General features: G+C 41.6%; 1 protein-coding gene across 1 annotated transcript; it reads left to right on the forward strand.

The window, feature by feature from the left end:
• The first annotated feature begins 10994 nt into the window (after window positions 1–10994).
• Window positions 10995–15055, forward strand: LOC308082321 (nerve growth factor-like). The gene is made up of 2 exons (XM_080424039.1): window positions 10995–11086; window positions 14087–15055. The coding sequence occupies exon 2, from the start codon at window positions 14098–14100 to the stop codon at window positions 14719–14721; it is 624 nt and encodes a 207-aa protein (XP_080280165.1). The 5' UTR covers window positions 10995–11086; window positions 14087–14097; the 3' UTR covers window positions 14722–15055.
• Window positions 15056–15539: the final 484 nt, after the last annotated feature.

The following is a 15539-nucleotide window of genomic DNA, read 5'->3' on the forward strand; positions in this document are numbered from 1 at the left end:
ATGTGCTAGTTCTACCCAACAAAAATAAACATGCATTTCGTTGACTGACTTGCTGCCACTGGGGACTTTGAAGAATCCCAACATTGGCACATTTGTGACTACTTAAGCCTAATTTGATCCATATTGAGGAGCACTGATACTTAGTTTTGGATCAGAAAGGAACATTTAAAAATCAATGTGGGATAGTGGATTCTGCAAATGCTGCATGCCTAATTCAGCCATCATAAATATTAGACTTCTACAGGATGTGATTGAAATTCCAATGAAAATAAGAATCATTGTGAGATGAGTTTGAATCGTCCACGGTGCGTCCGGCTTGGTCGGGCATGCCATTAAACACAATTGGCCATGGTCGTGGGTGGGAAGCCGGTTGGGGAGGGCGATCTCTGTCGCTGCATTCGTGACTCCTACAGGTTGGGCTGTTCAATGGAGAGTGGAGCTGGGAAGAATAGCATGTTCCTCCGTACGCTTTAGGTCTCCTCATTGTCAGGTGAAAAGAAACAGCTGGTGATGTCATTTGAATCGGAGGAGACACGTGGTTGTCTACATCCTCCTAAAGACCTACCAGTAGAACCCTAACCATCCCTAAGGACAAGGTATATTGGCAAAATTGGGAGACAACAATGGTGAAAAAAAAACAAATGTAAATAATAATAACGAAATACATTTTGTTATTTTCATTGAAATCAAACTTAAAGGAGAATTTTGGACTAAAGTTTTCTTACCTTTTCTATGACGTTATGATATCTTAGGATGAATGGTACAGTAGAAAATTTTCATAACTCCACCCCTGAGCCGCCACAGCTTAAAAGGTGCGCGGATAGGCCTTAGGTTAGATCACATATTTTAATAGCTTTTTTTAATTATTTTTTTGGTGAGATCTGACGTTCATAGTGACAGAACACTATGCAACCAAAAAAAAAAAAACAAGAAGTCTCGCTAGACGAGATTGAAATCTCGAGATTTCAATCTCGTCTAGCGAGACTTCTGTTTTTTTTTTTTTTTTTTTTTTTTTTGGGGACAGTGTTCTGTCACTATGAACGTCAGATCTCACAAAAAAAAAAGAAAAAAAAAGCTATTAAAATATGTGATCTAACCTAAGGCCTATCCGCGCACCTTTTAAGCTGTGGCGGCTCAGGGGTGGAGTTATGAAAATTTTCTACTGTACCATTCATCCTAAGATATCATAACGTCATAGAAAAGGTAAGAAAACTTTAGTCCAAAATTCCCCTTTAAGGAAGATAAAAAAAGAAAGTCAGCTCCCGTGCAATGTATTGGTATACATCCAAATGTACTCACATGATTAAATCACACAAGGAAACAATTTGAACAAAACTATCATTCAAATCTATTTTCCATTGAAATCTATTCAGGTGGCATGTCGTTCTGATTTTAACCTGGTATGATTTCTTATTCTGTATCCAACCTTGATTAGAATAAATTGAAAATTAAGAGCATTTGACAGTGGTTTAATGTTCATCTTCTTTTAGCTTTCCTGTTTCCTGTCATAATCTCTCTGTCTCTTATGGCCTGGCATACAATGTTGATTTGTACACACGCAGACCTTTTATCCAGCCCAGCTGTTTGCCCTTCATGCCGAGAAATATGTTCCACAGGTGGATGGACATTGTCTGCTAGGTCAGATTCTTGGACAGATATGGGGTGGGTTATATTAACACAGGCCACTTCAAGGTTACACCTAGCTGATTGTTGGTGTGGCCAGACTGAATGGGAAAGCAATTTCTTTCCCTATTCTGATTCTCAGTATAGATGAGAGACCAGCCAGATATGTAGAATTCAGTATGAATAACGTCATGACACGCTACAAAACTAAATGTTTAGATTTGGCTTCTAGTGATCGAAAAACACATGGCTTGGATGGGATATGTAGCCCCACCTCTGTGATTCAAACAAATGTCAAAGCTGTGGAGAGCATATTCTATTTGACTGCCATGAACACAACCTTGTGACTTATTACTAATGACTAAATGACCACATTGTTAAAAGATAGATATGAAATTCAATCAAATGTTGCCATGGGAGCACAATTGTACTGTATGAAAACAATGGCAATTCTGTGAAAATATCACCTTGCAAAATAAGCAATGAACACATTCAATATAATTCGCGTAAACAGGCATTTATTTTACATGCAGTCCCCTCTGCAGTACCACATCGGTAGATTCATGCAGGTTGTCAAAGGTTTGGATCCTATTTCAATATTTAGCCAAACTGCGGACAGTTGTATACAGTGCCACGGGCATAATGTAAATTTGAACATCTGTTGAGATGAGTAGTCATTTGCAAGACAGGCCTGTGCTTGTGATTATTTTCTGCTGCCATTCTCTACTGAAGTGGCTCAGGAGGCTGAAAAGCAATTTGGGAACTGGTCCGGTTTGATCCCCACTCCCCAGCTCCTCCTGGCTTAACTGTCCTTGAGCCTTAGTACCAAGAGAGTAAGCCCGAACTACTTCCCATGCGCTGTTCAATAGCTCACTGCTCCTAATAGTTAGGATGGGTTAAATACAGAGGACAAATTCCAGGTATGTGATGTAACCTACTTGGCCAATACCCCAGCAGCAACTAAATGGGACACAATTCATTGTCTCCGTCAGGCCAAAAGGCATGGCCGAGACTATGTTTTGCACACTGTCCGTCCGTCCGTCCGTCCGTCTGTCCATCCGTCCTTCTGTTGTGTACAGCCAATCTCTGGCACCGTTGGCTTGATCGCAGCGGAACTGTGCACACACTCCCTTGATGCCAGAGCAGAACCTCTGCCCCCAATTTTTCAAATGGGCCTGTTATAGCGCCACCAGGAGGCCGATTGCAAAAAATCATTTTTTACATGTACTCCTACAGATTTTGTCCAGACATCACGCAAATCGGTACACAGTATCTCTATAGTCATTAAACGAAACAAGTCTTTCAGATTTTTCATATTCCATCCTGATTGGCTAAGATTGGCTGTTTGCAGGAGTGCGGATCCGTTTTGAACAAAATGCCTCAAATCATGAACACAGCGTGCAATTTCGCTCTATAATTTCTGATATTACTCCTTCAGATTTGATTCACGCAAATCGGTACACATCATGATCTCTATAGTCATGTGATCAAGACGGATCTGTTTGATTTTTCATATTCCATCCTGATTGGCTAAGATTGACATCTAAAGTTTGCAGGAGTGGCCCGTTTTGAACAGAATGACGCAAATCATGAACGCAGTGTCCGATTGCGATGAAACTTTGCACGGACATTCGCACTACGTTGAGGAACAAATGCCACTCTTTTAACATTGCCTTATTATAGCGCCACCAGGAGGCCGATTTTTGCTAAACCATTTATTTTTATATTACTCATACAAATTTTGTCCAAACATCACACACATTGGTACACATTATCTCAATAGTCAAGTGATTAAGACGGATCCGTCCGATTTTTCATATTCCATCCTGATTGGTGAATTCCGGACATTGCTGGCCCACAATAACCTACCTGGCGGAGACCTGTGTGGGAAAAATGACACTTTCATTAATCACCTATAATTGACCCTCCTTCTCCATTTAGCCAAATGCAAGTTAACCTTTTTTTCACAACTGTAAATCCATTCCATTTAAACCACTTCATATTGGATGGATTAATCCTGAGATAGATTGTTCCATTGAAGGAAACTGAAGCTCTTATTATTATTCGTTTTATAGTTTATTTAAGATACAAATCAAAATAATAAATAAATAATAATTTCTCGGCATGAAAATGATAGCATAATATTTAGAAATGCAGCAGAAAGCTAACAGAGACACAGGCATTTGTTGATAAAGCATTGTATTCAGTGTACAGCAATAATCTGCAGACTCAGGGGCCCTGTGCAGCATGCCGGTATTGGGTGTGAATATCCTGTGGCATGTGTGTTTCCACCTCATAACTATCTTTTGAAACAGCACAGGGACCATTAACATGTCCCAGAAGTATGGGTCCAGATACTGTAAGATAAATAATGTTCTCTGACTGACACAGTGGTCATAAACCTGCATGTGAGCTGGCCCTTTGTCTTGTAAGTAATGCTGCAAGAGACACATAAACACAGACAGAAACACAAACACGGGTGTAACTGTAAACTGATGGGACCTCTATAATTTTTACAAAAAAATGCAAAACTGGAGTCTTGCAGTACACATCTGAATGGCCAAATGCCTATTGGAATTTCAGATCATTTCAGGTAAATAAAGTATGTTGAATGGTTGAATATTTAATACGGTTTTTCATCATTATTTTACTGTGCTGCAATGGAGAAAGTACACCTGCCAAGGGTGTATGACAATGATTTCCCTGAGTAAAAAGATAAATCAAAAGGGCTGTTGTCGGTCCAAGTTATATTTGATCTGGCATCCTGTACTGATACAGTATTGTCCTCCAATGATTTAATTGGCAATAGACCTGAAACTAAATCACTCAGCATAACCATGAGTCTGCTCTGGGTCTCTCAGGACCTATTGGTCCAACATCAACGTGATAAGATGCTATGATGGAAGATATACGGTTCATTCAAGGTTACCAGACCAAGGTTTAAGCTAGTAGTCCACAAACTCAGCTTCCGCTCCAGTTCAAAGTGGACCACCAGGCAATGAAAAATAGAGAGCACAACAAACCTTTTAGTGACCTTGAATTATTGCTGAGGGAATTTATTTAACCAAATTGGAGATCTTCAGGGGCACTCCAGCAATTCAGATGTGTTTTAAGTGAAAATGTGTACAGTGCACCCAGGTCAACTGTGTTTCCTCACAGCTCTCTAATATCAAACACAGCCATCAGTGGCAAATTAAACTTCCCTGTTTAGTTTTAACCTTTACTTGAGGTGATCATTTTTCAAGCAACAAGGCTAAGACCAAGGACGTTTTCCCCTATGTTACAGGTCACTAATTTTGTTGTTTGGATTTTCTAAAGCAGAGCATCTCTAACCCGCTAAACAAATTAACCAATAATCAAATCAAGGCTCCTTGCGGTGAGACAGAGGGTAAAAACGGTAAGTTACGAGAGCCTCTCACATAGAGAAAACACGAAGCTGTCCTGGCATATTTTCTGTGTGAAATGCCTTGTTGTACAATAGTTGATAATCTATGCTTGTAAAAAAATGGCTCTATAGTTGTCCTTGTGGAGTAGTTTTGTTCTTATTGGTCAAGATTATGAAGATGAATCTAAATAGTTCACCTAACCCTAGTTAAATCCACAGAATACATTTCTACAAATTGGAATGTACAAGTGCTGTGTGACCAGGAGTGCTGTTTCATGAACATTGTCAAATGGCTGTTAAATGTCAAATGTAGTATGGACAGAGATTATTTCTGAAACACACTGGTGTCGATGGAGATCAGTTTCATTTTAACATTTATTTAAAAATGGAAATGTATTTGTGTCACAAAGAAGTCACAGAATTTGGACATTTGTCCTACAAGTGCACTCGCTGACTGTCGCTCAAGCTGTAAATCTTTCTGGTCAAGAGGAAGTTGGGTGTTGTGTTATCATTTAGCAGTCCAAGCTGCATCCAACAAAACCACATAATTTGATTCTGTCTTGAGACATCTCTGAAAGGGTTGTGTTCAATGCTAAGAGCATAAACAATGAGCTTGCATGGCGTTCAGGATGTTGCAACAATGGACAGTGATACTGTATTTCAATAGGTTCAATCTCTGGCACCAGCAACATTCTGTAGTGTAGGGGATAACCCACCTCAAAGGTACAGCCTCAAGTCTGTTTCCTGGACCAACAGTAAGGAGAGAAAAGGTCTACCGCTGATACATTTGTCCTCTGGCTTGAATTGGCTTGGCCTGGACCTGGTCTGGTTTGTACTTTAGGTTTCATCGCCAGACAGACTCTCACACATCTGCCTCAAATCACTTTTTTTTTCTGGGCAGAGCCCCAGTCTCTTAACCAGAGGTCATACATTGTTTTTAGATGATTTCCAACATAGTCCAATAAGAGAAACTTCCTATAACGAGATGCAACATGACAGCTGTGAGGGGACTGTGTGCTTCAATTGCCTGCTATTATTTTCCAAAACGCTCCATTTGACCAGATGCCAAAAGACAAAATGAGGGCATTAAAATGTCTCTATAACTCCTGTACAAGCTGGGGCAAGTGGAAGTGGAACCTGCAACCCTTACAAAGCTTGCAAAGCTTATGAACCCTAAAGCTCCTTGAATATCAATCAATATGGTAGATCAATTACCATATTGATTTAGTGACCCCCCCCCCCCCCCCCCCAAAAAAAAAAGAAAAAAAGTTTTGTGTTGTTTAATTGTTTTCATACTAAGTTTAATCGTGTTTGATGTTGCTGATTGTGTCAGTGGTAAAGTATAAACCATGAATGTAAATGGTAACAATCTCACATCAAATTGATCAGCTGTGATCTCCAATACCTCATAACTCATCAGACAGTTAGACTATTTAACCAGGTGTTTCAGTTGTTGTAAGCAATGGTGGTATGCTACTGTACTTTACTTACTTTTCATGGCCTCATTTCTGGGGTGAACAATATATAGACCCCTGGTGAACCCCGGTCACCTAAGTAGCCTATATAGGGCTTAAGTTGTTAAATGACAACAAGGCTAATGAGCATTGATGGTTTGGCAGAAGGAGGAAAAGTTTAGCATTCTTGTAGGTAATTGGTTCTAGAGAAAAGAAAACAATTACATATAAAACAGTTATGGTTACTATAAAATGCTACATTATAAACCACTTATCATTACCCTTTGGCTCTTGTTCTGTACAAACCAATTTGAGAATGGATTTTGATTGACACTGTTCACTGACCTCCCCCTGAACCCAAGGTTGTGGTTGATCGTTAAGTCTATCACATTCATTACACTGTGACGTTTCTCCCAGACTCTGCCATTTACAAGTACTGTATTTACTGGTTTAAATGGCTAAATGGCACACTAACAGTTAGGAATGAGTGTGATAATAATGTTTCTGTGACAGGCTATCTCTCACACCAATTCATTACTCTGCACCATTGCGTGTGCGTGTGCGTGTGCATGTGTGTGCATGCGCGTACGTGTAATAAGGAAATTCATATGTGTAAAACATTTATTTGAACAACGATCATATTTGTGTGTGCGTGTGCGTGCGTGTGCACGTGCGCGTGCGTGGGTGTGTGTGTGTGTGTGTGTGTGTGTGTGTGTGTGTGTGTGTGTGTGTGTGTGTGTGTGTGTGTGTGTGCTCTTTGTCAAACAAAGAGCACACTCCAACACAAATACACTGAACCGGGCCTGACACAAGGATCTGTATTCTGAGAGAGAACACAGTTTCCCCAGTGGGAGTATCAATAGAAGAGAAATTAGAAATGAACCAGCAGTTACCTTCTTGAATTGGACCATGGACAAGTAGAGTTACCCGTGTGAATGGAATAGAGAGTTGTGATCTATTTGAAAAACAAATGAAAGAAAAACATTTTTTTCAACAAAAGGTATGTAGAATAGAAGATACACAGACACACACAGACCACCTGCGTACATGTATGGTAAAGCCAACCCACTTCAGTCTTGCTGTCAGCAGTTATTCAATCTCACTCTTTTATAGTGTATTGACAGCGGGAACGGACAAGTATGTGAATAATGTCAACATGGCACGACAACTTGACCAAAATAAAAAAATGCAAAATGCATGTTGGGTGCCCTGACGCCATTTTAATAATATGTGGTCTTGTTGAGGGATGAGTGTGTACCCCACAAGCTTGTTTTCTCCCTTTTGCTTTGTTTCATATTTTTTAGTTTATCCTTACACTTACATATTTTGCAGTGTATCTATTCTTTGTGGCTCACCAAAACATTGAGGCCTCAGAATGGAATAATACTGCATAAATGCTATTGCTACTACCTACCTTTAACTCATGAAACCATGAACAGTATGAGTGGTGTGTTTTTCCTTCTCAGCTCATCTAATCATGCTGTAAAGGTGCTACATAATGCATGGTTGTTCACATGTCACACAGATTATGTTTGTGTATTTGATTGGACTGGGAGGTAAATATTGCAATGCTCGCAAATAAAAGATGGAAGGAGGCCGCAAATTGCTGGGTTGAAAAGAGGAGCACCACATTCTCTAAAATGCAAAGGCAATTAGCACCCATGTTTACATACAGTACATCCCATACCTTCTACAGGGCTGCCATTAATTTGACCTGCTGTATGAGTGTGAAGGCTGAAAGGCCTCCAGCGCACAACTACGCTTCATCCCGGTGAGCAGTTTTGCATGAATGCCCACAGAAATGCAATGAGCAACATGTCATTCAAAGCCCATTGGTGACCCTCAGATAAAGTCACCCACAGCTCCCTTCCTCTTTGAATGAAAGCTGCCCCAACTGTCTCAGGTTACCACAAGGTCTGTGCGACTTTTACCATATGAATGAAACCAGAGGGGCTATATTCTAGGGGGTGCGGATTGTTCCTGGTCTGCAGACTGTGGATCGTGTGCACGTCTCTGTGTCGCTTGTCAGTCAACCCAGACGGGCTTCATTAAACTGACTCCATTAGAGCTAATGAGTTGTAGGTCAGTGGTTGTGGGTGGCCTTCCTATTCAGGACCAGCAGACCAAATAAATGACTGGCCTTGCTGATTCAGTTAATTTGCACTGACAGGAGAAGAAATGTTTTGTCTGCTTTCGCCACATACCTGGTAGAGCCCTGGCAGGCTCAGAGTATCACACATTGTGAAAAAGTTTACAGTGTTACTTTGCCGAATGATATAAGCGTGAAAATGCATTATTGCCTGGTATGCAGCGGTTGCAATCAAGCCAAAACAAAAACACTCTTTGCTTTTCCACTTTCTTTTGGCAAGAAATGTTATAAGATTCACTTACTGTTGTATTTACCTTGGCAAACTATTTTTGTTGGTATACATTTGTTCTTGATACTCAGAGAGCCTACACATGTGCATTTCATTAGTCAAGTCAACTCACCTTTATTTGTATAGCACATTTAAAAACAACAGAAGTTAACCCAAAGTGCTTTCCATTTAAAATATCATCATGGATGTTAGGAAAACTGTATGGATCACCTGAAGTCTAACATCCTTGTGCAGTTTTGGGCTGCAGTGCCTTGCTCAAGGGCACTTTAACATGTTGGTGGACACAGAACATGTAATATTACCCAACTTACAGTAGCTAATTCCCTACTGGGAACATGCTGTCAATGCCAGGGACTGAACCAACAATCATGTGGTTATTAGTAAGCCCCTCAAGGCCAAACAGCTGTCTCGCTTTTGCCTCCCTGGTTTAGTTGTGATTGAAAAACCAGAGGCTTCATAAACTGTAGGAAGTCTTAGCTCTGTCGTGATGACAGATAAAAAAATGGCCCTCAATGAAACATGTAGTACAGATATAGTATTGACAAGCCCATTTTGCATGTCAATTTGACTTGATTCATTTGATCACTTTTGCTTTCTTTGGTGCTGTATTGTATTTCTATTCATCATTTTATATTTAATATATTAATTAAATAATTGACTATTATTTTTGTATATGTGCAGTTCATAAGACATCATAAATCCCATGAGATTTAAGTGCAGTCCTGTTCAACCCTGTTAGTTTAACATTGTCATCACAACCCAGGTCTCTCCTTTCTGCCTAAGTATCAAAAACAAAGGCAGGGATTTTAGGAAAATGAGAAAGAGTGAGCTCATATGACACATGACGGAGAGAGAGAGAGAGAGAGAGAGAGAGAGAGAGAGAGGAGAGAGAGAGAGAGAGAGAGTCCATTCCAGCAGGGTGATTCCTGTGTGTTGCACTTCCAGTCAGATGCCTAATGGGCTGAAACTGAGAGGAATGGTGTGACAATCAGAGTGTGTGCCACGCAGCACAGACAGACAGACAGACAGACAGACAGACAGGAATGCAGGCAGGCAGGAAGGCAGGCAGGCAGGCAGGCAGGCAGGCAGGCAGGCAGACAGACAGACAGACAGACAGACAGACAGACAGACAGACAGAGACACACACACACACACACACACACACACACACACACACACACACACACACACACACACACACACACACACACACACACACACACACACACACACACACACACTTAACATATTTATTTGCGTTCACATTTAACAAGAAATTCTTGAACACAAACAATAGTAGATGCACAAACTTGGGAAACTCAACAAGAAGTGTTTCAGGATACAGATCATGGATAGATCACTGAACAGAATTTAGCCAATGCCTTCGCTCTCGGCTTGGGCATTCCCCCAATCTGCAGACCCCCCCCCCCCCCCACACACACACACACACACACACACACACACACACACACACACACACACATACATACACAGACACATACACACCCTCCGTCTACATAGGAGAGCTTAGACAAAGCACAAATCGTAACAAAGTCAGGGTGGCCTAAATGTTGAAGAGCCTTTCCTGTAATTGTGAAGGTCACAGGATCAAGACCCATGACAGCCAGAGACCACCTCACACTCCTCTACCTCCTCCAACTATTGTTTGTGCTCTGAACTATTTGGTAAGAGAATGGGTGTGTGCTCCTAGTCCTGTATCTCTTGCAAAACGTTCTTGCAAAAACAATCTTTCAACTTTATGAATGGATAGTTGCATAGAGTATCTGCCTTATAAGGTAACAGAGTAAGTTGAAGAGTATTTAAGATTTCATAAAGCTGTCATATTTATATCTACGGGAGCATTTTACTGCGGAGATATCACAGCAAGATCCAGAGAATGTTTCCACTCTTCAACCTACATTCTGCAGGTCCATGTCATCTCAGTATGTTCAGCATGCATCACGTGTTGCTGGACCCCAAAACACTAACGGTCCCTCTAACTCTATCAGTCTTGCTAAAAGCGTGTTTACAGTGGTTTAATGAGATGTCTCAGTACACACTCTCTCAACCTGTGTCTCAACAGGACAGGAGAACGCCAAGGCAGCGGAGAGCAGATAAGCTGTGTTGAATGGGGGCCACCACCACCAGGCCAAATACCACGAGTCTGGAACACAATGTGTTCTGAGCACATACCCTAGGACCCTGCCAGAAAGGGGCCACAGTTCATGTGGAAACACTGTAAATAGGTACGAAGCCAATCAATTGATTCACACGAGAATAGCACCTCCTTTGTGTAATTATGTATAACTGATGACCAGCTTTGTTATGAGCCCCCCCAGAGCACTAACCATAACCATAATACTGACATCATATTGACTATGATGCTGACAATGATACTGACCATGATACTGACCATGATACCGACATGATACTGATGTTACTGATGATGTCAGTGTCATGGTCAGTATCACGGTCAGTATCACAGGGCTGAGACAGGCCCTGTCACAGGGATGGAAGGCCCTGTCACAGCCCTGTCAAAGGGATGTCAGGCCCTGTCACATCAGGCCCCTCTCACAGCACTGTGTGACAGGGATGTCAGGCCCTGCCTGGCCCTGTGACAGGGCCTGATACAATTCTACTTGTGAAAAGGCTCGAACGGCCAAGGCTCCAAAGACAGTCAGAAATGCATTTTGTTTTTTTTTATTTCGCCCAACTCCTCCATCGAACTCCAGTGCAAGAATATATACATTTAGCAACAATAATACTGGCCTAAAAGTCAAAAATAAAGAGAACAATAAATAAGCACTTAAAGCAAACACGTATAAACAAGACCCAACTGGATAAATGCTCTCTTCAGGCTAAACCTTGATCACACAAGGCCCTGTAGCTCTCCCTCAGGGATTGTTACCTGTGTTTTTGCCCATATATAACCAACTACCTGTCTGTCCCTGCAGCCTCCATTAAATAGGGAGTGGATCCTACCACAGGACACAGAACCAATTAGCAACAATTCCAAATACTTCCATAAATACTCCCAGAGCTTCCCCCGTGCCACAGTATAAAAGTAACCTAAACATTCCTAATGATGCGTTACAATTAAACAAATATAACTTGGGGTAAAGACTCAATGATAGTTTAAATAAACACAATAGGCCTACTCCTAAAGCATATGAAACACCCCTCCTCCACCGCACTTGGCACCTTCCCAATCAAGGGGATTGCCACCAGCAGTGTAGGAGAGACAACCAGCAAACGATCAGTGAACATTTCATTATCAATACACAAGTTTAAAACCATTAGTCCTTGCATAACTTTCAAATGCAGTCAGATGTGTGTATGTGTATATAGGGCACGGGTTGCCCCGTGACACTACTTATAATCATAACAGGCTTTTTTTCCTCTCCCTGGGAAGTAGGCTAATAATTACATAATAATCACATAGGCCTACTAACCGTCCAGTTTAAAGTAAAATCGGAAATCGATGAGAAGTTTTCTAAATTATATAAGCAACACAATACACAATAAAATAAAGCTTACATTTGAATTGGGTGTGGGGACGGTAAGGGACCTGGATATTGGATAGGGGGCACTGGCCCAAGAAAGGTTGAGAAACACTGCTCTATATTCTGATACTAATCACTGCTATAGAGTGTCTGTTCAATAACAGGGGTCTCCACATCTCTCAGCTCTTTAGTATACAGAAAATACATTTTAGGTGGGACACGAATTTCATCGAGCGAGCAGAGAGAACCCATTTATCAGCATTTATCCAGTTCCAATTTTGTTGCTAATTTGATTTATTTTGTTATATGTTTCTTTATTTATTATTTCTGGAGAAACAGGGACGAAGAAGAAAAACACATACACCTTTAAATAATACAAAGCAAAATCTGCAGTGTCAATTACCAAGCTTTACAGGTTACAAAGGTGCATTTCACACTCATATGTTTAATGTTGCAGTGCAGTGCGGTGCCATTCATACAGAGGATGTATTCTTTACAGAACAGAGAAATACAGGACAATATAAACGTTTGACCTAAAAACCTATAATAACATTATTTGGCATCGTAAGTGGTGGGTGGGTGGCTGATACGGCTGGTTCTGTATTTACAATGGTTCCATAAATTGAACATACCAATAAACCTTACATAAGACCTTAAACATGCTACATAGTTGCTGTGCCACAACAAGTGTCAACATGTGTTCTACTGTTGTTCTGTGGTAAATACCGTTTTTGAGATGTTGTTTCCTTTTAAGCCAGTAAAGCAGCTGGTGTTGTGCAAATGTGCTGCCGTGTCTTCATAATGTGAAGAAGAGACAATGCTATCATACTGAGTCCACACTGTCACAACAGCATTACTCATCATAATCCCAGGGATGAAACTGAAGTGCTGCATGGATGAAAAGGATCAAGTAAAGTATAATGTCAAATCTTTTTTGTATTTGTCTCACAAAGGGACATTCTGTTGGCATCAAACTTTTAAAGCAACACTAAACATGCAGCGCAGCAAACAGCTCTCAACAAACAATAAAACTACACAGCTTCATCCTTGCAATGAGTTTAGTATAGTATATGTTGTTGGTATATTATCTGATCTCTGTGTACGTGTGTGCGCATGACTTACGCTTGGCGTAAGTGTGCGTACCTGTCCTTCACATATCTCAAGAACCGTCCGACCGATCGACTTCAAACTCAGCGCATGTATCGCCAAGGACACGTGGGCGTGATGTGCCGATATATGCATTTGCATATACGGAGATCTGTTTGACAAGAACCACTGATGCATGACTGATGCCCATATATGGGCATATATACTGTTGTGTGAAATCGATCGGATCGCCGGTTGTCCAGAACCACTGATCCGACCGATATGCCCATAAATGGGCATATGGAGACCCCTGATGTCATCATCAATGTGACATCAAGGTACTAACGTCATATCCACTAGCCTCTAGTGGGTGGGTACCACACTGTGTACTCTCACAACGGGTACAACAAGTACTCTTATAACAATGGGTATTGCAAAACCGGGTGAGCATCATTCCTGACTTGCATCATTAACTGGCATTTCATTTGATTACCGTGATAAGAATGCAAAACTAAAAGATGTCATCTACCCGTTTCATACATATATCTCCACTTCTGTCTCTAGCATTAATGTACAGTACTAATATCACTATGGATGAGCTGATATGAATTCACTTGTAATTTGCCTACGGTGTGTTTTTTCAATTGCCTGTACCAGGTTGAGTGCCCATGAGGTCGTCTATGCTGGTCCTGCTCCTCTTCGTCAGTGCCCAAGCTGTGGCCACTATTGGAGGAGACTCCTGCCCCTCTACCACAGGACAGCAGCAGGACCCCGTGCGGACCCCCACCTCCGTGCCCACAGTGGACTCCAATCTCTTCACCAAGCGTCGCCACCGCTCACCCAGGGTGCTCTTCAGCGCCCAGCCCCCTGACACGGAGCCCACTGGGGGGAGGCGGGGGTCCGGCAGCAGCAGCAGGGCCCGTCGCCGGGCGGGACAGCCCCAGCACCGAGGGGTGTACTCGGTGTGTGACAGCATCAGTGTCTGGGTTGGCAACAAGACCAAGGCCACGGACATCTCAGGAAATGAAGTGACTGTACTGCCGAACGTAAACATCAACAATGTCAACAAGAAACAGTACTTCTTTGAGACGACGTGTCACAGTCACAGCGCCGCCAGCACGGGCAGCTCCGCCTGTCTGGGCATCGACGGGAGGCACTGGAACTCCTACTGCACCAACTCACACACGTTCGTACGGGCACTGACGACGTCTAAGAACCTTGTGGCGTGGAGGCTCATACGCATCAATGTGGCCTGTGTGTGTGTGCTCAGCCGCAAGTCATGGCGGCAGTGACTGATCGTGTGCACGCCAAAGACGCTGTGTGCGTTATCACGCATTGCTCACACACACAAACAAATACATGTACACCTACACAAACATACACACAGATGCACACACGCAGATGCACATACACACAAACTCAGACATACAGGTGCATACTCACACATGCACCCCCCACACGACTTTTACCACCAATGCCTTTTCTTCATCCTCTGCACAAAGTAAATTATTTCTATACGTCAAGATATCAGGAATGCATGTGTATAAACCAGACCTGGGCTGAAAAGTATTAGCAAATCATTCTTAGTGTTTGTTTCAATTAATGTGTAGGACCAGTAGACCATGTGCCTAGATCAGTATCAGCTACATCATAGAAAACTCTGCAAGATTAGTTTTCAAATGCTTTCTAGTTTAAAGTACCACTGTGTAACTTCCATATCGTAGTCTTTCTAGTGACACATCTGGTTGCTGCGTTGTCTGTTGTTACTGCGATTCCCAGAATCACTTACTACTCCAAAACAAATGCTTGCTATAGTGTCAGAGTGGCAAGGGTATTTTGGAATGCCAGAAATGGTACGTTTTAACTTACATAATACAATACATAAATAAATACATTTTCAATGCATTCAAGACATTTTCATTGCGTCTCTGGGCAGACACTCAAGACTAAAACAATGTTTAGAGAAGTAAAAAAGACACATTGTGGAATGGTGAAAAATATTCTAGAGAAAGATTAAATCAAAAACAACTATAAACTGTCTGCATTGTATTGTGTAGCAAGCACCACCTTCGTGACATAGAAGTAGCCTAATAAACCATAACATGTTTTT

Source organism: Gymnoscopelus braueri (assembly GCF_963280865.1).
Source record: "Gymnoscopelus braueri genome assembly, chromosome: 3".
Classification (NCBI taxonomy): Eukaryota; Metazoa; Chordata; class Actinopteri; order Myctophiformes; family Myctophidae; genus Gymnoscopelus; species Gymnoscopelus braueri.

Bases quoted from the DNA above. Each gene is read 5' to 3' on its own strand.
- LOC308082321 (XM_080424039.1), top strand. From the start codon at position 14,098: ATGAGGTCGTCTATGCTGGTCCTGCTCCTCTTCGTCAGTGCCCAAGCT.